This window comes from Heptranchias perlo, chromosome 17, assembly GCF_035084215.1.
Source record: "Heptranchias perlo isolate sHepPer1 chromosome 17, sHepPer1.hap1, whole genome shotgun sequence".
NCBI classification, from domain to species: Eukaryota; Metazoa; Chordata; class Chondrichthyes; order Hexanchiformes; family Hexanchidae; genus Heptranchias; species Heptranchias perlo.
The window spans coordinates 10,528,083-10,552,785 of record NC_090341.1 but is presented as its reverse complement, the minus strand read 5'-3'; the positions used below and the strand labels follow the sequence as shown (position 1 = coordinate 10,552,785).

Below are 24,703 nucleotides of genomic sequence, written 5' to 3'. Positions count from 1 at the left end.
TTGCCTCACTGAGATATACCTATCAACATTTACAGCACAGATAGAGGCCATTTGATCCATCGTGTCTGTGCTGGCCCTTTGTTAGAGCAATCCAAAAACTAATTCCACCCCCTATTGCCCCGTATCTTCATCAGCTTCAAATATTTATCTTCATTTCCCTTCGAAGATGCAATGCTCCCTGCCTTGACCACTCTCTGTGGCAAAGCATTCCATGCTCCAACAGCGTTCTAAAGACAATTCCCCTAACCTCTCTCCCCTCATTCTTAATGACATTTTTAAATGAATGACCACTCATCATTGCCTCCCCAGTCAAAGGAAATGGTCTTTCCCAGTTTACCGTATCAAAATCATTCACCATGTTTTAAAAAACCTCCATTAAATCTCCTCTTGGCCTTCTCTGCTCCAACAGAAATAGTCCTAATATCTCGAGCCTCCCCTCGTAACTGTAGATTCTCATACCTAGTACCATTCTGGTAAATATACATTACTCACACTCGATGACTATAATCTTTACCCAAAGAGTGGTGAGAATGTGGAACGTGCAAGAACTACAAGGAGTAGTTGAGGCAAATTGCGTAGATGCATTTAAAGGGAAGCTAGATAAGCACATGAAGGAGAAAGGAATAGAAGGTTTGCTAATAGCGGTAGATGAAGTAGGGAGGGAGGAGGCTCGTGTGGAGCATGAATGCCAGCATAGACCATATGGGCTGAATGGCCTGTTTCTGTGCTGTCGACTCAATGTAATAATGTACTATATGGAAGTAGAGAGTCTAGAGGTTGGTTTGTACCCCCACATGTACCTAATTCAAGAGTGTCAATGAAATAAGTTGTTTCCTTGTTATGGTCTATGATGAGGAGGAGGAGGAGAAGAACCTGTAAGAAGACAGACAAAAAATGAAAGTGAATGAGCAAGGTTGGTTTTGAATTTCTCCTGTAGGTATGTGCTGGGCCATGAGGCCATGAAACGAATGAAGAATTCGAATGTGTTGATCTCTGGAATGCGAGGGCTTGGTGTGGAGATCGCCAAGAACGTCATCCTTGGGGGAGTGAAATCGGCTACAGTTCATGATGAAGGAAATGCTGAGTGGAATGACCTCTCCTCTCAGGTATGGTGTGGACATTTCCACAAACCTGAACTGATTCCCACAATCTTGCAGGCTCGGATGCTTCTTATTTATTAATGTGCCGTCAATGTGCTAAAGGAAAATAAGCAAAATTCTTCTATTTTTCCTATCTCTCTTCTCCCTCCTGACAAAAAAGCCAGAGGGGAGATGAGGAAAAAATTTTTTATTCAGGGAGTTGTTATGATCAGGAATGCACTGCCTGAAATGGTGGTGGAAGCAGATTCAGTGGTAACTTTCAAAAGGGATTTGGATATATATTTAAAAAGGAAACATTTACAGGGCTATGGGCAAGGAGCAGGGGGATGGGACTAATTGGGCAGCGCTTTCAGAGACCAGCACAGGCATGATGGGCCAAATGGCCTGTTTCTGTGTGATTCTATGATTTATACAGTGCCTTTTCATGTCATCGAAATATCTCTCAGTGCTTCACACGGTAAACTACTTTTGGGTGACGACGTTGTTTTGTAGGTAAATACAGCTGTTCTGCACCAGCGGTGTCGGAGGCGCCGTCCTTCAGGTGAGGCATTAAATTGACAGGCCGTCCGGTGGATGTTAAAGATTCCATGACATTTATTCAAGGAAGAACTGGGAGTTCCTGGTATCCTGGCCAACGTTCCTCCTTCAGCCAATGCCCCTCCCCCCCCCCCAAAAAAAAACAGACTAACTGGTCAGTCATCTCATTTGCTGTTTGTGGGCCTTTACTGTATGCAGATTGACTGCTGCATTTAACCGTATAACTGTGACTGCACATTAAAAAAGTAATCGATTGTATTGAAGTGCTTTGAAACGTGATGTATGTGGAAGTTCGAGCAATGTCCCACTGGCAGCAGCAATGAGATCAGTGACCAGTTTGACAGTTTTTGATGGTATTGGTTGAGTGAAGATGGTTGGCCAGGACATCAGGAGAACTCCCACTTGTTTTTTGGGAAGTGCCATGGGAACTTGAACATCCACCAAAATAGGCAGTCAGGACCTTGGTTTCATGTTTCATCTGTAGGATAGTACCTTTGACACGACAATACTCCCTCTATTGCACTGGAGTCTCTGCTTAGTTTATACGTTGATGTCCTGGTGTAGGACTTGAACCCACAACCTTCTGCCCCAGAGGCGAGAGGGCTACCAGTTGAGCCAAGCAGCTAGGAAACATATCCATCTGAAAAGTTAGGTGTACTTCATCTAGATTAAAAATATGCAATGATGTCATTGTATCCAGAATTCATTTGTTGTTACGCTATGGTTTAACATTAAATGTTCAAGTCTTTGTAACGGCAGAAGGAAGGTCATTGTGTCACAGGTCATGTTGCTGGTAAAGTGTCTTGTGAGCAGATGCTTCCCTTGTAATATCTGCTACGACTCCACAAGGTCATTTTTGAAGTGGAGTTCCCAGAGGAAAGTACATTAAAACAGTAAAAGCATCTGTCTGGGTGTAAAAGAATGTCTTGATTATCTGTCTTCCTTTTTAGTTTTACCTGACAGAAGATGATATCGGGAAGAACAGGGCAGAAGTATCGAAACTGCGCCTGGCAGAACTGAACAGTTACGTTCCTGTCTCCTCGTTCACTGGGAAACTAACTGAAGACTTCCTGCAACAGTTCCAGGTAAAGTGGAAACAACACCATGTTTAGGGGAGAAGATTTCTCTTGAGTCCATTAATGGGGTAGAGTAACCGTTCTGAGAAATGAAGTCCTTTTCTACTGAATGCCTAATGATGTCCTGAATCATGCCCAGGCTACAGTATTTGCAGTGTTTCCAGGAAGTGACCCCTGTGTGTTCTCAGGCACGCTGAAGCTCACCAATGAAGTTCCCCTCAAACTCTTCGGTTCAGAAATCCATTTTACTTTTTGCTCTCAGAGTAGTGGTGAACGGATGTTTTTCTGACTGGAGAGAAATATGTAGTGGGGTCCCCCAGGGGTCGATATTAGGACCATTGCTATTTTTGTTACATATAAATGACCCGGATCTAGGTGTAGGGAGTAAAATTTTGAAGTTTGCGGATGATACAAAACTTGACAATGTAGTAAATAATAAGCAGGATAGTAGCAGACTTCAGGAGGACATAGACAGACTGGTGAAATAGGCAAACACATGGCAAATGCAATTTAATGTGGATAAGTATGAAGTGATGTACTTTGGGAGGAACAACATGGAGAGACAGTGTAGTCTAAATGGTACTATTTTGAGAGGGGTGCAAGAGCAGAGGGACCTGGGGGTGCATATTCACAAACCTTTGAAGGTGACAAGGCAAGTTGATAAGACGGTTAAGAAGGATGAATGGGATAGTTGGCTTTGTAAATAGGGGCATTGAATATAAAAATAAGGAAGTCATGCTAAACCTTTACAAATCACTGGTTAGGCCTCAGCTGGAGTATTGTGTACAATTCTGGGCACCACGCTTTAAACAGGATGTCAAGGTCTCGGAGAGGGTACAGAGGATGACACCAGGGATGAGGGACCTGAGTTATGTGGAGAGATTGGAAAAGCTGGGATTGTTCTCCTTAGAGCAGGGAAGGTTAAGGGGAGACCTAATAGAGATATTCAAAATTATGAGGGGTATTGATAGAGTAAATAGTTGAGAAACTGCTCCCTCTGGTAAGTGGGTCGGTAACCAGAGATCATAGATTTAAAATAATTGTCAAAAAAAACTAGAGGGGAAATGAGGAGAAATTTTTCCACGCAGAGGGTTGTTAAGATCTGGAACGCACTGCCTGAAAGGTGGTGAAATTGGACCCATAGGAACTTTCAAAAGGCAATTGGACATGCACTTGAAGAGGACTGATTTGCAGGATTATAGGGGAAAAGCTGGGGAGTGGGACTAAATCGGACAGCTCTTTCAAAGAGCCGGCACAGGCACGACGGGCTGAATGGCCTCCTTCTGTGCTGTGAGATTCTTTTGAGAATTTTAATTCCTTCACCAACTTTCTTTCTTCTCTTCACTTCCACACAGCCAATCATACCTTGATTAGCAGCTTGACATAATGGTTCTGGTGACTTTGGACCTATGGTTCCCAAAGCTCTCCACCATTGGGGCTTTCCTCGCATCATGTCTGTTGTAGATTAATTGATAGAGATCGATTGCAGTGATTAGTCAACAACTCCATTATCGTTGCATCATGCAACTACCAGGATGGCAGAAGACGAACTACATCGACCTTGGTCTTTTTTTTGTCTAGCAATTCCTGCGTTCAAGAGTAGCCTCACTAGTACCTTACAGAATGGCAGCGAAGAGTGCAGTGCTGCTAACACGTGTGACCCTCGGAGGCAGATCTTGACGCAGCGTCCAAGTGAGAGTCTGAAGGAGGAGCTCTTCCTGAAGACATCGGCATGGACCCCTGCGTCAGGACTCCCCTTTGGGAATTGCAAGTGTTGACAGTGCTGGGATCGACTCGTTCATTCAAACATTTCACTCGTCCTGAACACTGCTGCTGGGTGTGGTGGCAACTTCAGTGTTTGGATTGTGAAGTTACTGAAGGGCTAGTCACTGCTTAAAAAAGCACTCAGTGCACCAACACGAAGTCTCTGAATCCTATGCTATTCTTATCACCACTTCAGATGGGATTAGCCCAATTGGTGCTAGTCCACAGATAGAACCATTTTAAAACTTTGAGTTCTATTAAATCATTGAGATTCACAGGGTGGGGGGCGGGGGAGATTAAAAGAAAGTGTTCCGTGGACTTATTCTGAACAGTCATAAGGGGCGAGCAAGATGTCGATTGCCATGCTTCCTTTTATTTCTCTAGCCCCTTTTTAAAAAGTTATTTTCTCCTATCCCATACCCCACCAGGCAAGTGCTATTCTGAGCTTTGCCTGTACTTTGTCAGCAGACTGTCCCACAGCAACGTCTACTTAGCCGCGTTCAAGTACATGTTCAGACAGCTAGACAAGCCAGCTTAAGGGAGAAGACCACGAATCTCTGTTGTGGTTGGATGAACCAAAATTGACTGTGTTTTGGATCCTAATCACATTGGGCAAAGCAGCCATGAGGAGCACACAGATAAATAATGAATGCTAATGGAGCAAATCCCACGTTAGTCCAAGTATAGATTCAGGTTAGGGACTGCTGTAACTAATTGAGTCCAGCAAGTGTGGAGCACTATTACTAATTACTGGAAGATAGAGATATCCTCTATTCAAGTACTATAATAGCAGTATAATCCATAGGGTATTCTCTCCATGTATTATAATGGCAGTATAATCCATAGGGTATTCTCTATTAATGTATTAGAATGGCAGTATAATCCATAGGATATTCTCTATTCATGTACTATAATGGCTGTATAATTCATAGGGTATCCTCTGATCTTTAATGCTGGAAGTTTGAAAGTGTTTTTACATTAGTTTTTTTATTCCAGTGTTGGGAGGGTGTCTTCTGCACTGTGCTCCCTTCCTTTTAATGGGCATTGGGTGACAGTTCTGGTTGAGAGTGACAGTGTATATACTGTTTGGAGACAGGTTGAACCCTGATTGTTGCCATCAGTAAAACAGACCATAGAACTTGGATAAAACCCAGCACTTAAAGCAGAGTTTCTGTCGGGAACGGTTCGACAGCACCTCCCAAACCCGCGACCTCTACCACCTAGAAGGACAAGGACAAGGGCAGCAGGCACATGGGAACAATACCACCTGCACGTTCCCCCTCCAAGTCACACACCATCCCGACTTGGAAATATATCACCGTTCCTTCATCGTCGCTGGGTCAAAATCCTGGAACTCCCTTCCTAACATCACTGTGGGAGAACCTTCACCACACGGACTGCAGCGGTTCAAGAAGGCGGCTCACCACCTTCTCGAGGATAATTAGGGATGGGCAGTAAATGCTGGTCTTACCAGCGACGCCCACTTCCAGTGAACAAATAATGAAAAAAAGTTCCAATCGTGCTGTTTGTGGTATCTCCATATGGTCTTTTCTTCCTTGTTTTCTCGCCGGCAGTTTATAAATAAAACATGAGAACGTATGGAACATAGGAACAGGAGTAGCCCCTCGTGCCTGCTCCGCCATTTGATAAGATCATGGCTGATCTGTGATCAAACTCCATATACCTGCCTTTGGCCCATATCCCTTAATACCTTTGATTGCCAAAAAGCTATCTATCTCACATTTAAATTTAACAATTGAGCTAGTATCAATTGCTGTTTGCGGAAGAGAGTTCCAAACTTCTACCACCCTTTGTGTGTAGAAATGTTTTCTAATCTCGCTCCTGAAAGGTCTGGCTCTAATTTTTAGACTGTGCCCCCTACTCCTAAAATCCCCAACCAGCGGAAATAGTTTCTCTCTATCCACCCTATCTGTTCCCCTTAATATCTTATAAACTTCGATCAGATCACCCCTTAACCTTCGAAACTCTAGAGAATACAACCCCAATTTGTGTAATCTCTCCTCGTAACTTAACCCTTGAAGTCCGGGTATCATTCTAGTAAACCTACGCTGCACTCCCTCCCAGGTCAGTATGTCCTTCCGAAGGTACGATGCCCAGAACTGCTCACTGTACTCCAGGTGCGGTCTAACCAGGGTTTTGTATAGCTGCAGCATAACTTCTGCCCCCTTGTACTCCAGTCCTCTAGATATAAAGGCCAGCATTCCATTAGCCTTCTTGATTATTTTCTGCACCTGTTCATGACACTTCAATGATCTATGTACCTGAACCCCTAAGTCCCTTTGGACATCCACTGATTTTAACTTTTTACCATTTAGAAAGTACCCTGTTCTATCCTTTTTTTGATCCAAGGTGGATGACCTCACATTTGTCTACATTGAATTCCATTTGCCACAGTTTTGCCCATCCACCTAATCTATCAATATCCCTTTGTAACTTTATGTTTTCATCTACATGGAGGAACAAAAAAGACCTACGCTGTCTATAACGTGTATAAAAGATCTGAGCACCGTTTAACATCCCCAGGAAATCAAGATAAAGGTGCAACTTGGAACCGCTCCTGTAGTCCGCTGCACGTTATTCTGCCACGTCGGGAGTCATTGACCCAGCATCAGGTTTACAGGCCCGCGTTTTGGTGACCCCACAGTGCTGTCTGTTCCCTACAGGCCGGGTCATTTATACTGAGGATTGCAGCTGATGGAGGGAGAGCTGTGCGTCTGCTATTGGCTGCAATCCTCTATTGTAAAGCCATCCTGGGACTCCTTCAGCAGTCGAGCACTTACCACAGTGCGTCGCCCATCCCGTTGTGGAACTTTTACTGACCTGATTCCGCACGTTTGTTTAATGTTTGAAATTCTCCTCTAGGTGGTTGTGCTGACCAATTCCTCGCTGGATGAACAGTTGCACGTCGGGCAGTTTTGTCACGAGAATAACATCAGGTTCATAGTGGCGGATACTAAAGGCTTGTTCGGGTAAGGGCCCCTTTCCGGTTTGCTGCTTTGCCTCGATGTTCGTACAGTCTGAGTGCCGTAGGGTGGTTGTCATCTCTAAAGATGTACTATGACCGGAAGCTGTAAGACTAAAGTTTCTTTTCATTCTTGGGCTGTGGGCGTCACCGGCAAGGCCGGCGTTTTTTGCCCTGAGAAGGCGGTGGTGGGGAGCCTTCTTCTTGAACTGCTGCATCACGGTTTGATAAAACTGAGGGGCTTGCTAGGCCACTTCAGAATGCAGTTAAGCGTCGACCACATTGGTGTGGGGACTGGAGTCCAGTAGGCCAGACCGGGTAAGGACGGCAGGCTTCCTCTCCGCAAGAACATTAGTGAACCAGATGGGCTTTTCCAACAATCCAACAGCTTCATGGCCACTTTTATTCCCAGATTGTTTTTTAAAGAACTGAAACTGCCACAGTGGGATTTGAACTCACGTTCTCTGAATTATTAGTCCAGGCCTCTGAATTACTAGTCCAGTAACATAACCACTTCACTTCATACTCAAACAGTCAGGGAACTACAACAAGAGTTAGACAAAATATATAAGTCGGGAAAATCAATGGCAGAGTTAATTTAATACAGGCAAGTCTAAAGTACTGCACATAGGAAGACAAACTGGGCAATGTAGGTGCTCCATGAACGGTCTCGGGCTAGGCAAGGGTGAAATTGCGAGCCCTAGGGGTTTTAGTAGACCCAATGCTGATCATGTCCAATCACGAGGAGTAGCAATCAACAAAACAATTAGAACGATTGAATTATGTAGCCATATTGATGGGGTAAAACTCAGAGCAAGTCATTCTCAAGTTGTCGAGTGCTCTCGTCAGAACATACGTTGAGTACTGTGTACAGTTCTGGTCAACCCCTCGAAGCATTTCTTGACATGAGCTGCAAGACTGTTCTCCAGGATCACAGAATTGAGTTTCACTGAATGGATGGAAAATCCTGGCCTTTTTAAGGCTTGAGAGGAAGCAATTTAGAAGTGACCTCCGAGAGAAAAATAAGAAACACCCCACCGTGTGTTAGTGTCTCATGGAGGCATCCCTGTTTCGTCCTGGCCATTCTCAGTCAAGTTTGAGTATACAAGCGAGGCAATGTATCTTCAAGCATTAGCATAAAAGTCAATGCAATTGGACAGTTTTTTTTTTAAATGGTGTAAAAATTGGATGGCTCTTTTCAATGAGCCGGCATAGGTACGATGGGCCGAATGCTGTATGATTCTCTGAATTCAGACTGCCTAAGCTGCACCCACATTTGATTCAGTAAAAACTAGGTTTTTGGTTTATTTAACAGCCAGCTGTTCTGTGACTTTGGAGAGGAATTTATCGTGACTGACCCGAACGGTGAGGAGCCCCAACATGCTCTAGTGACGTGGATCACCAAGGTAAACCTGCTTCCTTCACAAATGACCAACTTGCAGTTTTGTCTCTTTTTTTTTATTTCCCTCCCCCGTGTGTTTACTTGCTCATCAAGGTGAACGGATCACTGCAGAGAGATGGAGTCATTTTCACTTCCTTTTTGGTGAGTCTTTGTGTGGAGCACCCTGTGCTCCAGATCGGGTACAGGACATTGGATGCAAAGAAAGTACGCAAAAACTCTTTGTTTACACACCTGCGAGACGTTGGCCCAGAAATTGCTCAAGAAATAATGGTGAGGCTAACGGGGCTCGCCGTTATTACAGGGCAAATGGAAGAGCAAGTTCTGGCAAGCGCACACGCGCAGTCAAACGTCGAAATCTGGAAGTTGCTCTACCATTTGCCCTGCGTTGCGTTAAAAAGATCTCACCGGCTGAATGAACGGACAAACGCAAACTTGCTGCACTGCCCAGCTGGAAACGAACTAATCTTTCCATGAAAACGGTAAGCTGAGCATTTTAGGTCTAAACTAACTTTTAAAACGGTGTGGTAAGTATTAATGACTCCCCAACAGCCCCTCTGGCACTGAAAATTAACTTTTAAAAATGTGGAATCTCATTGCCCTTGAAATTAATTGTTGTTGGGAACACTTATTTAAAAAAAATTAAATTATTATTTTTTTACTTATGCTTTCTGTCTCTTTTTACCTCTGTCTCTTAATGTTGCCCTCTCTTTTTATTTTGCTTTCTCTAACTAATTTTATAGAGAATTTACTAATCTACCTGACACTTCCTGATTCTGACTGCGCGGCTTGTCAATGATGCTTCCAGCTGGTTGCTTGAGGGGAGAGAAAGATCCTTTCCCCGCTCTCAATGCTCAGAGTAGCCCGGGAATCACCGCTGCACCTCTTGCAGCTCTCAATTAAAGCGAGTTGGCGCCCAGAAGCCCGCGCAAAGTTTGTGGGTGGGTTAGTTACTTACGAGTGGCGGGCGACGTCCATTCGCCGCTCAGCGCAATTTCCGGCCCGTTGTGTTGTTTTCTAGTTAATTTCCCTTTTCGAGCTGCATTTTCTATTTTTCCTCCCCTTCCCCATCCTGTGACCCATGCACCTTCTTCAGTCGAGACCGTGACTGCGCCCTCGCCTGCAAGCTGCTGATGCCACATGGGAGGGAGTTGGAATCGGCAGCAAGGGTAGGGAGTTTGTGGCGGGGCCCAAACACAATAGCTTCAGTCTTCCCCATGTTTTAACTGGTGGAAATAGCAATTCATCCCAGCAGTCTGACAACAGGGAGGCAGCGGAGGGGCGAAGACAGGTGGCGGAGAGGTAGGGCTGGATGCCTTCAGTGTAGGTGTGGAAACTGACTCCAAGGAGCAGCAGGTGGAGGAGGGGGCCCAGAATTATATCCATGGAGGCCTCCAGAGGTAACAGTGCGGGGGTGGGACGAGAAGCCATTGCTGGAGGTGCTCTGGCTAGGATGAGATAAATGTAAGGAATCTTACAACACCAGGTTATAGTCCAACAATTTTATTTTAAAATCACAAGCTTTCGGAGATTATCCCCTTCGTCAGGTGAATGAGTGAAAGATTCTCAAATCGCATATCTTATATTAGGCTGGGACAGCATCACACCAATCAAAAGGTGTCGTTGTTGTTCAAACAGGCCAGTCACGGAGAACAGCACCCAAATGGCAGAGAGAGAGAGAATATTAAAACACATAAATTTTTTTCCCCTTTTTGCTGGTGGGGGAAAAAAAGGGGAAAAAAAAGTTGTGTGTTTTAATATTCTCTCTCTCTCTGCCATTTGGGTCTCTTTCTTTCTGTCTGTATAATTGCCACAATGTATATCCAGTGTACTGGGACGTGCTGTTCTCCGTGACTGGCCTGTTTGAACAACAACGACACCTTTTGATTGGTGTGATGCTGTCCCAGCCTAATATAAGATATGCGATTTGAGAATCTTTCACTCATTCACCTGACGAAGGGGATAATCTCTGAAAGCTTGTGATTTTAAAACAAAATTGTTGGACTATAACCTGGTGTTGCAAGATTCCTTACATTTAGGTAAGAGTGGAACCAAGTGAGGGCAGTCCCACTGAGCTGCGAAACAGAGGAAAGGCGTTACCAGTCTCCGTCGTGCTCTCCCTTGTCCGGTTTGCCACTCAGCACCAATGTCTGACCAGAAGTTGAGTTAGAGAACCCGGCAACAGTTTACAAGACCCATGGCAAAGTGGGTTTCTGTGGCTTGTATTTCAAAGTGCAGCTGATTGTGGAAGAATGGGGCGCTTGATGTTGGCTGGGCGCATGCCCTGGGGTCGGGCGCTCGTAAAATAAAAGCGCCTTCAGTTTCTAGGATACCCCTAAACTGACTGTTATTCTGCAATTGTAAACAATTTTACAACACCAAGTTATAGTCCAACAATTTTTATTTGAAATCTACAAGCTTTCGGAGGCTTCCTCCTTCGTCAGGTAAACTTAGTGCCACGTTGGTGCTGCCTGCTACCAATCTGTAGCCAGTGGCAACACCATAGTAAAACTTGTCGGATTCGCTGAGGTTGTCAGCCAGGAACCTGGCGGGTTTAATTGGTGTTGCTCTCAGCTCCTTGAGACTCGCGCGGAAGGAGTCGGCGAAACTAAATGCAACATGAGCACAGCTTCTGATTTGCTGTCCTTTCTCTGCTTCAAAGACTTGGTTGAGAAATAAGTTCCTGAAACTCAACGCCGAGCCCTGCAAAAGCATTTAAATTAAATCGGTCGGATCTTTTTTTTTTAAGGACAATCCCGGGGTGGTGACTTGTTTGGAGGAATCGTCTCACGGATTTCAGACTGGGGAGTACGTGACCTTCTCGGAGGTTGAGGGCATGACTGAACTGAATAACCACAAACCCGTTGAAATCCAGGTCAATGGTAAGCAGCTTTTCAGTACAGAGTGCGTCATGCTCCAGGTAACACTAGATGGCAGTAAAACCCCACGATGATATTTTACTTGTGTAGGAATGCTCCAGTGGTTTTCAGGAGACAATGAAGAGATGATGAAAGTGTCAAGTTTTTGAAATGTAGAAAAAAAATTCTTCACTTTTGATCAGTTTTTGTACAAAGAACTTCCTGACATCAGCCCTAAGTTTGCCTCTTACCAGTATGAACTTGTGTCTCCTTGTCTGTCGCAGTTTAATTTGAAGTAGTGCCCTAGATGTATTTTGTCTATACTGTTTACTATCCTATACATTGCTATAAGGGGGACCTTGTCTCATTCCCTGTTTTCTTGTGTCTCTCATCGTAGAATCATACAGCACAGAAGGAGTCCATTCTGCCCATCGTGCCTGTGCCGGCTCTTTGAAAGAGCTATCCAATTAGTCCCACTCCCCTGCTCTTTCCTCATGGCCCTGCAAATTTTATCCCCTTCAAATATTTATCCAATTCCCTTTCGAAGGTTATTATTGAATCTGATTCCACCACCTTCTCGAGCAGTGCATTCCAGATCATTAAAACTTGCTGCGTTTAAAAAAAATTCTCCTCTTCTGCCCCCTGGTTCTTTTGCTGATTATCTTAAATCTGTCCCCTCTGGTTATCGACCCTTCTGTCAGTGGAGACAGTTTCTCACCTATTTTATTCTCCTTTCTTTTATTTAAAGTAACAATATTAGGGGCTGATTTTCCCAATGCAGGCTGCCCTGCCCACTAACGCATCAAAAGGTTGTGCCCATGTAAACTCTGTGTATATCGCTGGCCGATTCTCACCACCCGTAATGGGCATTTGTAAAAATCTGGCTGCTTTTTCTTTTTAATATTGCAATTTTTAAATACTGCTGTACCTTCTCTTTCGACTAACATTCCCTCAGTCTCCACTTTTCACTGTCCTGCTCCGTTTATCGTCAGCTTTTTGCTGTGTGTGTTTTTTTTTAAGATCCTCATTCCTTCTCGATCTGCGACACGAGCAGCTTTGGCGACTATAAGAAAGGCGGAATTGTGACGGAAGCGAAAATGCCGCAGAAATTGACCTTCGTGAGTACATCCCTTTTTCCGCATTTGGCGATTCTGTGTCGGGCCATCTGTCCCCTCCTCCATCTCCACTTCGCAATCTCAACACGAAGGGCACGGTAGCCTGATGGTTATGTTACTGGACTAGTAATCCAGAGACTTTGGACTAGTCGGAAAATGTGAGTTCAAATCCCATCGTGGCAGTTTGAGGAATTTGAATTCGGACCTGGCATCAGTAAAAGTGACCACAAAGCTGTCGGATTGTCGTTAAAAACCCAACTGGTTCACTAATGTCCTTTTTAGGGAAGGAAACCTGCCATCCTTACTCATGGGGTCTGGTCTATACGTGACTTCAGACCCACACCAATTTGGGTGACTCTTAACTGCCCACTGAAGTAGCCTAGCAAGCAGGCTCACTGCCATCTTCTCAGGGCTACTGGGGATGGGCAACAGATGCCAGCCTAGCTAACGATGCCCACGTCCTGAGAAATTAAGAAAGAAACTAAACTCCAGAACGTTATAGTTAGGGGTAGAACCCATGGCTAAATGTATCATTAATGGTTTCCTGATTAAAGCATGTCTGGACACATATACATATGTGATGGCATCACGGGTGTCACAGATCAGTAGCTCCAGAAACTGGAGAAGACTTCTCTCAGGAATTTGTCGGGGAGCAAATGGAAATGATGCAAACTTTAAAGTCATAAAGGGAATCGGAGAGGGGAGGGGAGTGTTGTTTGAGGGCGTTTTGTGTGTATTCAGTGAAGGTGATTGCTAAGCTGAGGAAAAGAGCTCATCAGTGAATGTAGGAGAGAACACTTCACCTCCCAAACCCATCACCTCCACCACCTGGAAGGACAAGAGCACCAGGTACATGGGAACAACACCACCTCCAAGTCACACACCATCCTGACTTGGAAATATATCGCCCGTTCCTTCATCGTCGCTGGGTCAAAATCCTGGAACTCCCTTCCTAACAGCACTGTGGGAGTGACTTCACCACACGGACTGCAGCGGTTCAAGAAGGCGGCTCACCACCACCTTCTCAAGGTTAACTAGAGATGGGCAATAAATGTTGGCCTTGCCAGCAACACCCATATCCCAAGAATGAATTAAAAAAAGAACATAAAGCTAAATCCCGAACAGTGCATGACTATAAACTTACCAATGCACCCTGCAATCACCCACAACTTCAGCAAGTGTGCAGCCAATGGCGAATCCCTGGCTCTCCTGCCGAACATGAAGGACTCGATCTGCCTTGTTCCAGCGGCAACGGTGATCCTCCCTCCTTTTCGTAGGACCCCCCTCTTCCTCCCTGCCACCACCACCCCCCCCAAGTCGGCCTGCCAAACACACTGAGCCGGTTCAAGCCTTGCGTCGTGGGAATGCTAGAACAGTTTTGTAACACGTGCGTGCTGACCTGTGGGGCTCGACCAGCATCAAATTCCCTGGTACGGTCGCAATGTGACGTGATTTTGCGACTGTAGCTTGAGCTGGCCTCCAACGCTGCTACACAGAGACTGAATCGCGATGATGGCATAAGCTGGGGAGAGTAGAGCACAGAGGATGCTCTCCCCAGATCAGGTCAAACAAAAGTCAGTATTGACGCCTCGAAAATTCATCTGCGCTTTTAATTAAAAAATTGATTATTTTTTTCCCCTGTTCTCCCGCAAGCATTATCCTACCTCATACAGCAAGTGACATTTTGAAAGTCAATGACCTGTGAATTTATCAGACATAAGCCCAACTTCCATCACCCCCCCCCCCACATCTTCCCCCAAGGGTATTTTCATCATAGGAACATTAGGATCAGGAGTTGGCCATTCAGCCCCTCAGGCCTGCCCCACCATTCAACTAGATCATGGCTGGTCTGTACCTCAACTCCATTTTCCCACCTTTGCTCCATAATCCTTTGATACCCAACAAAAATCTATCGATCTCAGCCTTGAAAGCTCCAATTGACCCCCAGCGTCCACAGCCTTTTGGAGGAGAGAGTTCCAGATTTCTACCAACCTTTTCTATGAACAAAGTGCTTCCTGGTTTCCCTCCGAAATGGCCGAGCTCTAATTTTAAGAGTTCGTGTTTTCCCCCACCAGAGAAAATAGTTTCTCCACGTCTACCCTACTGAATCTTTCTAACATTTTAAATACCTCGATCAGATCACCCCTCAACCTCCTAAACTCAAGGGAATACAAGCCAAGTTGATGCAACCTGTCCTCATAATTTAACCCTCTAAGCCCCAGAATGCTCAGTGAAACCTTTCACTTCACGTTGACGAGGCACGTTAAACTACGAGAGGCAGAGACGTGGAGGGTTTACACGCTCTTTTGGCGCGGTTCCCGTATATTACCGCGGTTTTAATATAGGTTGCCGCTGTTTTGTGTAGGTTGCCGTAGTTGCGGAGTGGGCGACCTGTTAGCGTGTCTGCTGCCAACGCCCTAATTGATGACACGGGGTTCCAGAGGCTCGTTGCCGTCCCAGGTTCTGTCGCTGACTCTTGTCTTCTCGTTCGCAGAAACCCCTGAGGGAGGCACTGAAGGAGCCGAAGTATCAGATTTCAGACTTTGGGAAAACAGACAGGCACGGGACGCTGCACGTTGCATTCCAGGCTCTCCATCACTTTGTGCGGGAGCACAGCCGGCTCCCCAAACCCCGGGGAAAGGTGAGCACTTTCCATTACCCGGAGGCGGAACTTCCCTCTCGGATGGGCAGTCCTCCACTTAGTAACATTCCGCTGCTGTTCATCAGATACCTCCGCACTGTGCTGTTGAAATTAATTAGACTTCAAGAGGATATAGGCAGGCTAGTGGCATGGGCGGACACGTGGCAGATGAAATTTAACGCGGGAAAATGCAAAGTGATCCATTTCGGTAGGAAGAACGAGGAGGGCACAATTCTAAAAGGGGTGCAGGAACAAAGAGACCTGGGGGTATATGTGCACAAATCGTTAAAGGTTGAGAAAGCGGTTAAAAAAGCATATGGGATCCTGGGCTTTATAAATAGAGGCATAGAGTGCAAAAGTATGGAAGTCACGATGAACCTTTATAAAACACTGGTTCGGCCACAACTGCAGTATTGTGTCCAGTTCTGGGCACCGCACTTTAGGAAAGATGTGAAGACCTTAGAGAGGGTACAGAAAAGATTTACTAGAATGATTCCAGGGATGAGGGACTTTAATCTAGTGTTAGACTGGAGAAGCTGGGATTGTTCTCCTTGGAACAGAGACGATTGCGAGGAGATTTGATAGAGGTATTCAAAATCAAGAAGGGTCTAGACAGAATAGATAGAGAGAAACTGTTCCCATTGGTGGAAGGGTCAAAGACCAGAGGGCATAGATTTAAGGTGATTGGTAAAAGAACCAAAAGTGACATGAGGAAAAACATTTTTATGCAGCGAGTGGTTAGGATCTGGAATGCACTGCCCAAGGTAGTAGTGGAGGCAGATTCAATCATGGCCTTCAAAAGGGAACAGGATAAGCACTTGAAAGCAAAAAATTTGCAGGGTTATGGGGAAAGGGCAGGGGAGTGGGACTAGCTGGATTGCTCTTGCATAGAGCCGGCACGGACTCGATGGGCCAAATGGCCTCCTTCCGCGCTGTCACCTTTCAATGATTCTATGAATGTAGATCATTGTCAACACTGCTGTCACTGTTAGCCATGGCTCAGTGGGTAGCCCTCTCGTCTGAGTCAGACGGTCGTGGGTTCAAGTCCCAATCCAGAGACTTGAGCACGTAATCTACGCTGACATTCCAGTGCAGTACTGAGGGGGTGCTGCACTGTTGGAGGTGCCGTCTTTCGGATGAAACATTAAACCAAGGCCCCATCGTCCCTTTCAGATCCCAGGCTCCGTTCGAAGAAGGGCAGGGAGTGTTCCCCGATGTCCTGGCCAATATTTATCCCTCAACCAACATCACTAAAATAGATTATCTAGTCTCATTGCTGCTTGTGGGACCTTGCTGTGTGCAAATTGGCTGCTACATTACAACAGTGAATACACTTCAAAAGGATTTAATTGGCTGTAAAGCGCTTTGGGACTTCCCGAGGTAGTGAAAGGCCCTATATAAATGCAAGTTTACCCATTGCAAATGTTGATTCTTGTTTTCGATAAAGAAGCTTTTCCTGTCCTTCATGGAAATCCCTCAACTTGACGAGCACAACCAGTCACCAAAATGGGCCGAACATTAAACAGGCGTGGTGTCGGAGGATTGGAGGACCGCTAACGTTGTACCATTGTTCAAAAAGAGAGAAAGAGATAGACCGAGCATTTACAGGCCAGTCAGTCGAACCTCGGTGATGGGCAAATTATTGGAATCGATTCTGAGGGACAGCATAAATCGTCATTTCGAAAGGACAGTCAGCATGGTTTTGTTACGGGAAGGTCGGGTCTGACTAACTTGATTGAATTTTTTAAGGAGGTAACAAGGAGGGTCGATGAGGGTAACGCATTTGCTGTAGTCTACATGGATTTTAGCAATGCTTTTGACAAGGTCCCACATGGCAGACTGGTCAAAAAAGTACACGCCCATGGGATCCAAGGGAAAGCGGCTAGTGGGATCCAAAATTGGCTCAGTGGCAGGAGGCAAAGGGTAACGGTTGATGGTATTCTTGCGACTGGAAGGCTGTTTCCAGTGGGATCCTACAAGGCTCAGTACTAGGTCCCTTGCTTTTTGTGGAATATATTAATGATTTGGACTTGAATGTGGGGGGGTTTGATCAAAAAGTTTGCAGATGATACAAAAACTGGCCGTGTGGTTGATGGTGAGGAGGAAAGCTGTAGACTGCAGGAAGATATCAATGGACTGGTCAGGTGGGCAGAAAAGTGGCAAATGGAATTCAATCCAGAGAAGTGCGAGGTAATGCATTTGGGGAGGGCAAACAAGGCAAGGGAATACACAATAAATGGGAGGATACTGAGAGGTGTAGAGGAACAGAGGGACCTTGGAGTGCATGTCCACAGATCCCTGAAGGTAGCAGGACAGGTAGATAGGATGATTAAGAAGGCATACGGAATACTTTTCCTTTATTAGCCGAGGCACAGAATATAAGAGCAGGGAGGTTATGCTAGAACTGTATAAAACACTAGTTAGGCCACAGCTAGAGTACTGCGTACAGTTCTGGTCACCACATTACAGGAAGGATGTGATTGCACAAGAAAGGGGACCGAGGAGGTTTACGAGGATGTTGCCAGGACTGGAGAATTTTAGCTATGAGGAAAAATTGGATAGGCTGGGGTTATTTTCTTTGGAACAAAGGAGGCTGAGGTGAGATTTAACTGAGAGGTATAAAATTATGATGGGACTGGATAGGGAGGACCTAGTTCCCTTAGCAGAGGGGTCAGTGACCAGGGGGCATAGTTTTAAAGTAATTGGTAGAAGGATTAGAGGGGAGCTGAGGAGAATTTTTTTTACCCAGAGAGTGGTGGGGGTCTGGAACTCACTGCCTGAAAGGGTGGTAGAGTCAGAAACCCTCAACTCATTTAAAAAGTACTTAGAACATAAGAACATAAGAAATTGGAGCAGGAGTAGGCCAATCGGCCCCTCGAGCCTGCTCCGCCATTCAATAAGATCATGGCTGATCTGATCCCAACCACAAATCTAAAGAACACAAGAAGTCGGAGCAGGACCCGGCCACATAGCCCCTGGGCCCTCTCCGCCACCCACAGGGCATTGACCGATCCGAACTCAGCTTCATGTCCAATTTCCTGCCCGCTCCCCATAACCCCTAATTCCCTTTACTTCTAGAAACTTGGATGTGTTCTTGAAGTGCCGTAACCTACAGGGCTACGGACCAAGTGCTGGAAAGTGGGATTAAGCTGGATAGCTCTTTCTCGGCCGGCACGGGCACGATGGGCTGAATGGCCTCCCCCTGTGCCGTAACTTTCTATGAATCTATGATTAACGAGCCAAAGTTCCGCACTGTACAGGTTCAGCCCTCTGTTGGGCACTCTGTTATGCCTAAATAAAAATGTCTATTTAAAACGTATTAACTGAAGCCGCTCCCTGTTGCTATTTCCCTTGTAGACCGATGCGGAGCTCCTGGTAGCCGTTGCAAACAAGCTGAGTGAGGAGGTCCCGCCTATTGTAGGAGAAGAGCCCTTGGATGAGGACTTGGTGAGAAAACTGGCCTATGTCGCTGGCGGCAACCTGAGTCCCATCACTGCGTTTATTGGCGGTATCGCTGCACAGGAAGTGATGAAGGTAAGAGAGAACTGAAGCCAGTAACGGACACTATTGTGACACGGGCGAGCTCGGTTTTGGTTTGGAGCTGCACCGTGAAGTGGTAGGACGCGGGTTAGATCTCGTGATCTCCGGTCACAACCGCAGCCATGGTATACAGGGGAGGCAACAAGCAGAGGCAGGGGCTTCTCTCTGATGGGGGCGGGGGTGGGGGGGGGGAGAGAAAAAATCAGCAGAGGGTTCGCCTCAGGACGTTGTCCGATTAACAGCTTGTTATTAAGCGTACTCGTCGAAGCTTGGGAATGGTATGCTGTGGAGGAGGATTTGAAAGGTCTGTAAACCACACCTCACTGTCTCAGTGCCGGCCTTGGTGTGATTGTGGGCCCACACCTCACTGTCTCAGTCCAGGCCTTGGTGTGACTGTGGGCCCACACCTCACTGTCTCAGTCCAGGCCTTGGTGTGATTGTGGGCCCACACCTCACTGTCTCAGTCCAGGCCTTGGTGTGACTGTGGGCCCACACCTCACTGTCTCAGTCCAGGCCTTGGTGTGACTGTGGGCCCACACCTCACTGTCTCAGTCCAGGCCTTGGTGTGATTGTGGGCCCACACCTCACTGTCTCAGTCCAGGCCTTGGTGTGACTGTGGGCCCACACCTCACTGTCTCAGTGTCGGCCTTGGTGTGACTGTGGGCCCACACCTCACTGTCTCAGTCCAGGCCTTGGTGTGACTGTGGGCCCACACCTCACTGTCTCAGTCCAGGCCTTGGTGTGACTGTGGGCCCACACCTCACTGTCTCAGTCCAGGCCTTGGTGTGATTGTGGGCCCACACCTCACTGTCTCAGTCCAGGCCTTGGTGTGACTGTGGGCCCACACCTCACTGTCTCAGTCCAGGCCTTGGTGTGATTGTGGGCCCACACCTCACTGTCTCAGTCCAGGCCTTGGTGTGACTGTGGGCCCACACCTCACTGTCTCAGTCCAGGCCTTGGTGTGACTGTGGGCCCACACCTCACTGTCTCAGTCCAGGCCTTGGTGTGATTGTGGGCCCACACCTCACTGTCTCAGTCCAGGCCTTGGTGTGATTGTGGGCCCACACCTCACTGTCTCAGTCCAGGCCTTGGTGTGATTGTGGGCCCACACCTCACTGTCTCAGTCCAGGCCTTGGTGTGACTGTGGGCCCGTACCTCACTGTCTCAGTCCAGGCCTTGGTGTGACTGTGGGCCCACACCTCACTGTCTCAGTCCAGGCCTTGGTGTGACTGTGGGCCCGTACCTCACTGTCTCAGTCCAGGCCTTGGTGTGACTGTGGGCCCGTACCTCACTGTCTCAGTCCAGGCCTTGGTGTGACTGTGGGCCCACACCTCACTGTCTCAGTGCCGGCCTTGGTGTGACTGTGGGCCCGTACCTCACTGTCTCAGTCCAGGCCTTGGTGTGACTGTGGGCCCACACCTCACTGTCTCAGTCCAGGCCTTGGTGTGACTGTGGGCCCGTACCTCACTGTCTCAGTGCCGGCCTTGGTGTGACTGTGGGCCCGTACCTCACTGTCTCAGTCCAGGCCTTGGTGTGACTGTGGGCCCGTACCTCACTGTCTCAGTGCCGGCCTTGGTGTCGATGCAAGTTTGAACCTCTAGTTCAAAACTGCTTTTATACTGTGTTAATTCAGGACCTGAGAGTCTGCCTTGGTGAGCTGGGTTCCAGCATTTATGCTGCTTTCGATAGCCCGATGGCAGACTCTTTGAGTCAGGTTTATCCAGATTATGGGAAAAGGATTTAATAATATAAACACATAGACTCTTGGGCTATGGGCTCCCAGAATCTGAATAAAAATAACAGCATACAGGCATCCAAAATGTTGTTTAATAATCTCCTCCGAATGATATCAGAAGGGTGAAAGACGGTGATGACAAGCATTGCTCTTGGTGTTTCAGGCCTGTACCGGGAAGTTCATGCCACTCAACCAGTGGATGTACTTTGATGCACTCGAGTGTTTGGCTGAAGAAAACGAAGAAGCCTTTTTAACTGAAGAAACCTGTCAGCCTGTAAGTGTCAACAGGATCACACTCTACCGCTGGCACACTATATCTCTCCATAAAGACCACATCTACATGAGCTTTCGGAGGCTTCCTCCTTCGTCAGGTAAATGTTCAGGAGCTCCTGAACATTTACCTGACGAAGGAGGAAGCCTCCGAAAGCTTGTGAATTTAAAATAAAATTGCTGGACTATAACTTGGTGTTGTAAAATTGTTTACAATTGTCAACCCCAGTCCATCACCGGCATCTCCACATCACATCTACATGAAGCCTTCATGTATATAAACATGTTATTGATAGAATTACATAGAATGTACAGCACAGAAACAGGCCATTCGGCCCAGCAGGTCCATGCTGGTGTTTATGCTCCACACGAGTCTCCTCCCACCCTATTTCATCTAACCCTATCAGCATACCCTTCTGTTCCTTTTTCCCTCATGTGTTTATCTAGCTTCCCCTTGAATGCATCTGTGCTATTCACCTCAACTACTCCTTGTGGGAGCGAGTTCCACATTCTCACCACTCTCTGGGTAAAGAGGTTTCTCCTGAATTCCCTATTGGATCTATTGGTGACTCTTATATTTATAGCTCCTAGTTTTGGTCTCCCCCACAAGTGGAAACATCATCTCTATATCTACCCTAACAAACCTTTTCATAATTGTAAAGACCTCTATCAGGTCACCCCTCAGCCTTCTCTTTTCTAGAAAAGAGCCCCAGCCTTTCAATCTTTCCTGATAGGTATAACCTTTCAGATCTGGTATCACCCTAGTAAATCTCTTTTGCACCTTCTTTAGTGCCTCTATATCCTTTTCATAGTATGGAGGCCAGAACTGTTCACAATACTCCAAGTGTAGTCTAACCAAGGTTCTATACAAGTTTAACACAACTTCTCTGCTTTTCAATTCTATCACTCTAGAAATGAACCCCAGTGTTTTGTTTGCTTTTTTTTATGGCCTTATTAACCTACGTCACTACTTTTAGTGATTTGTGTATCTGTACCCCTAGATCCCTCTGCTCCTCTACCCCATTTAGACTCTTACTATCCAAGGAGTACGTGGACTCCTTATTGTTCCTACCAAAATACACCACCTCACACTTACCTATATTGAAATTCATTTGCCAATTACACGCCCATTAATGTATGAGTAAGAAAGAAAAGAAGAAAGACTTGCATTTATATAGCACCTTTCATGACCTCAGGACATCCCAAAGCGCTTTACAGCCAATGAGGTACCTTTGAAGTGTAATCACTGCTGTAATGTAGGAATGATGGCAGCCAATTTGCGCACAGCAAGGTCCCACAAACGGCAATTAAATAAATGACCAAATCATCCGTTTTAGGTGTTGGCTGAGGGATAAATGTCGGCCAGGACTTTCCTGCTCTTCTTCAAATAGTCCTGTGGGATCTTTAACATCCACCTGAGGGGGTTTAATGTCTCATTTGAAAGGCGGCACCTCCAACAGTGCAGCGCTCCTCATTACTGCACTGAGATGCGTTCAAGTCTCTAGAATGGGACTTGAACCCATGAACCTGTGACTCAAAATGCGAGAATGCTACCAACTGAGCCATGGCTGAAACAGAGTTGTCTCTGTTTCCATGACTGATTGATTTTTATATATTCTAAGTGGATCACGTTTAACTATCAAGATCGAGTAATTTGATGATAAGTTCTGAGAATGAGTTGCTAATTGCGTCGCTAATTGATTAATGATCATTGTGTGTTACTGAGCTAATCAGATTTGGTTCGTCACAGACGTTAGTGGTTGGGGTTTATGAATTTGTGTATCCAACAGAGGTTGACTTTGGGGCTTTTGTTGACCATTTATTTGACAACATTAAAACATCAACTGCACGGAAGTGGGTTAGAACGGCAAAAAATTGGATTCATTGACCATGTCCAAATATAGGGTAAAGAGTTGGGCTAAATCTTGGCGGGAAGTTAAGGGGTGGGTGTCTATAAATTACTGAGGGGTACTTCGAGTGATTTTTTAACACGCTGCTGACCGGCTGATTTTGTAGAGTACAAAGCAAGCTCTCTTTTTAATTGCCGTTTGGGTTCAGTCGTAGAATCATCCAGCAGAGAAGGAGGCCATTCGGCCCATCAGGCCTGTGCCTGCTCTTTGAAAGAGCTCGGACTGACGCTGACTTAACTGGCTTGTTGTTCGTGCTTTTTTCTGCGCAGAAAGACTGTCGTTACGACGGGCAGATTGCAATCTTCGGGGCGGACTTTCAGGAGAAGCTGAAGACGCAGAAATACTTCCTGGTAAGTGGCGAACGAGGCCCAAGACACTCTCTTGCGGGAGTATTGTTATTTTCCCATGAATTTTTGTGCCCATCAACAGCAAAGATTTCAACACTCGCCGAAATGAACCATTTTACCCTTTTCTTTTGCGACCAGTACCGATGTTGGGCACTCCCAGGTTGGGTGTGGCATTGGCCTGGTGCAGATCAAAGCTGCTGCAACTCCACAGTGTGCCTCGGTCTCTAACCTGAGAAGAATCCCATCCCACTGCTCCCCATTTGCCACATCAGCTAGCCTTGTGTCCTCGCAGACCAAATGTGGCAATCAGTACTGAATTGTACTGTGGACCGACACCCACCAGGAACTGTTTTTTGGCTGCCCAAACTCTCACCATTGAAGGCTTCTTGCATTCGTCCTTTTATCTCATTAGTCTGGGTTCGAAGGGATCCAGGCCAGGGAAGGGAGGAAGTGATACAACGTGACCCCAGTACCTCGAAGCAAATTCCAGAAGCTTCTGATTGGTGACGAAGATTTCTCACGTGCTCAAAATTCTCGGATGGAAGCTTGTGTTAAGCTTTTGTCTGCTTTGGGCTTTGAGCTTCTCTTTTGACTTCTGTCTTCACCTTCCATCCCACCCAAGCCCAAACCCCAAAGAGTTAGGGAGTGTGACCAAAGAAGCAGGTTTTAAGGGGGGCTTTTGAAGGAGGGGAGGGACATCGCAAAGCAGAGAGGCTTAGGGAGAGTTGGGCCAGGACAGCTGAAAACCTTGCGACCAAAGCTGGAGTTAAGAGAGAGAGGTGGTGGGTGGGGAGGGGGATGCAAAGGAGGGTAGATTTAGAAGACCGGAGTTTGAGTGCTTACAGGTTGCGGAGAGAAGCGTGAGCAAAGTCATAGAGTTATACAGCACGGATAGAGGCCCTTCGGCCCATCGTGTCCGCGCCGGCCATCAAGCCCTGTCTTCTCTAATCCCATATTCCAGCATTTGGTCCGTAGCCTTGTATGCTATGGCATTTCAAGTGCTCATCCAAATGCTTCTTGAATGTTGTGAGGGTTCCTGCCTCCACAACCCTTTCAGGCAGTGAGTTCCAGACTCCAACCACCCTCTGGGTGAAAAAGTTCTTTCTCAAATCCCCTCTAAACCTCCCGCCTTTTACGTTGAATCTATGTCCCCTTGTTATAGAACCCTCAACGAAGGGAAAAAGCTCCTTAGTATCCATCCTATCTGTGCCCCTCATAATTTTGTACACCTCAATCATGTCCCCCCTCAGCCTCCTCTGCTCCAAGGAAAACAAACCCAATCTTCCCAGTCTCTCTTCATAGCTGAAGCGCTCCAGCCCTGGTAACATCCTGGTGAATCTCCTCTGCACCCTCTCCAAAGCGATCACATCCTTCCTGTAGTGTGGCGACCAGAACTGCACACAGTACTCCAGCTGTGGCCTAACCAGT

General features: G+C 46.4%; 1 protein-coding gene across 1 annotated transcript in view; it reads left to right on the top strand.

Moving 5' to 3' along the window:
• Window positions 1-24,703, top strand: part of LOC137334044 (ubiquitin-like modifier-activating enzyme 1) — a 212,513-nt gene that overhangs the window by 10,869 nt on the left and 176,941 nt on the right. The window contains exons 3-12 of the mRNA XM_067998471.1: window positions 938-1,106; window positions 2,588-2,722; window positions 7,361-7,467; window positions 8,776-8,866; window positions 11,609-11,741; window positions 12,738-12,835; window positions 15,327-15,473; window positions 18,831-19,007; window positions 20,912-21,022; window positions 23,198-23,278. Of these exons, the coding sequence (XP_067854572.1) occupies window positions 938-1,106; window positions 2,588-2,722; window positions 7,361-7,467; window positions 8,776-8,866; window positions 11,609-11,741; window positions 12,738-12,835; window positions 15,327-15,473; window positions 18,831-19,007; window positions 20,912-21,022; window positions 23,198-23,278 (1,249 nt within the window). The remainder of the gene's footprint in view (window positions 1-937; window positions 1,107-2,587; window positions 2,723-7,360; window positions 7,468-8,775; window positions 8,867-11,608; window positions 11,742-12,737; window positions 12,836-15,326; window positions 15,474-18,830; window positions 19,008-20,911; window positions 21,023-23,197; window positions 23,279-24,703) is intronic.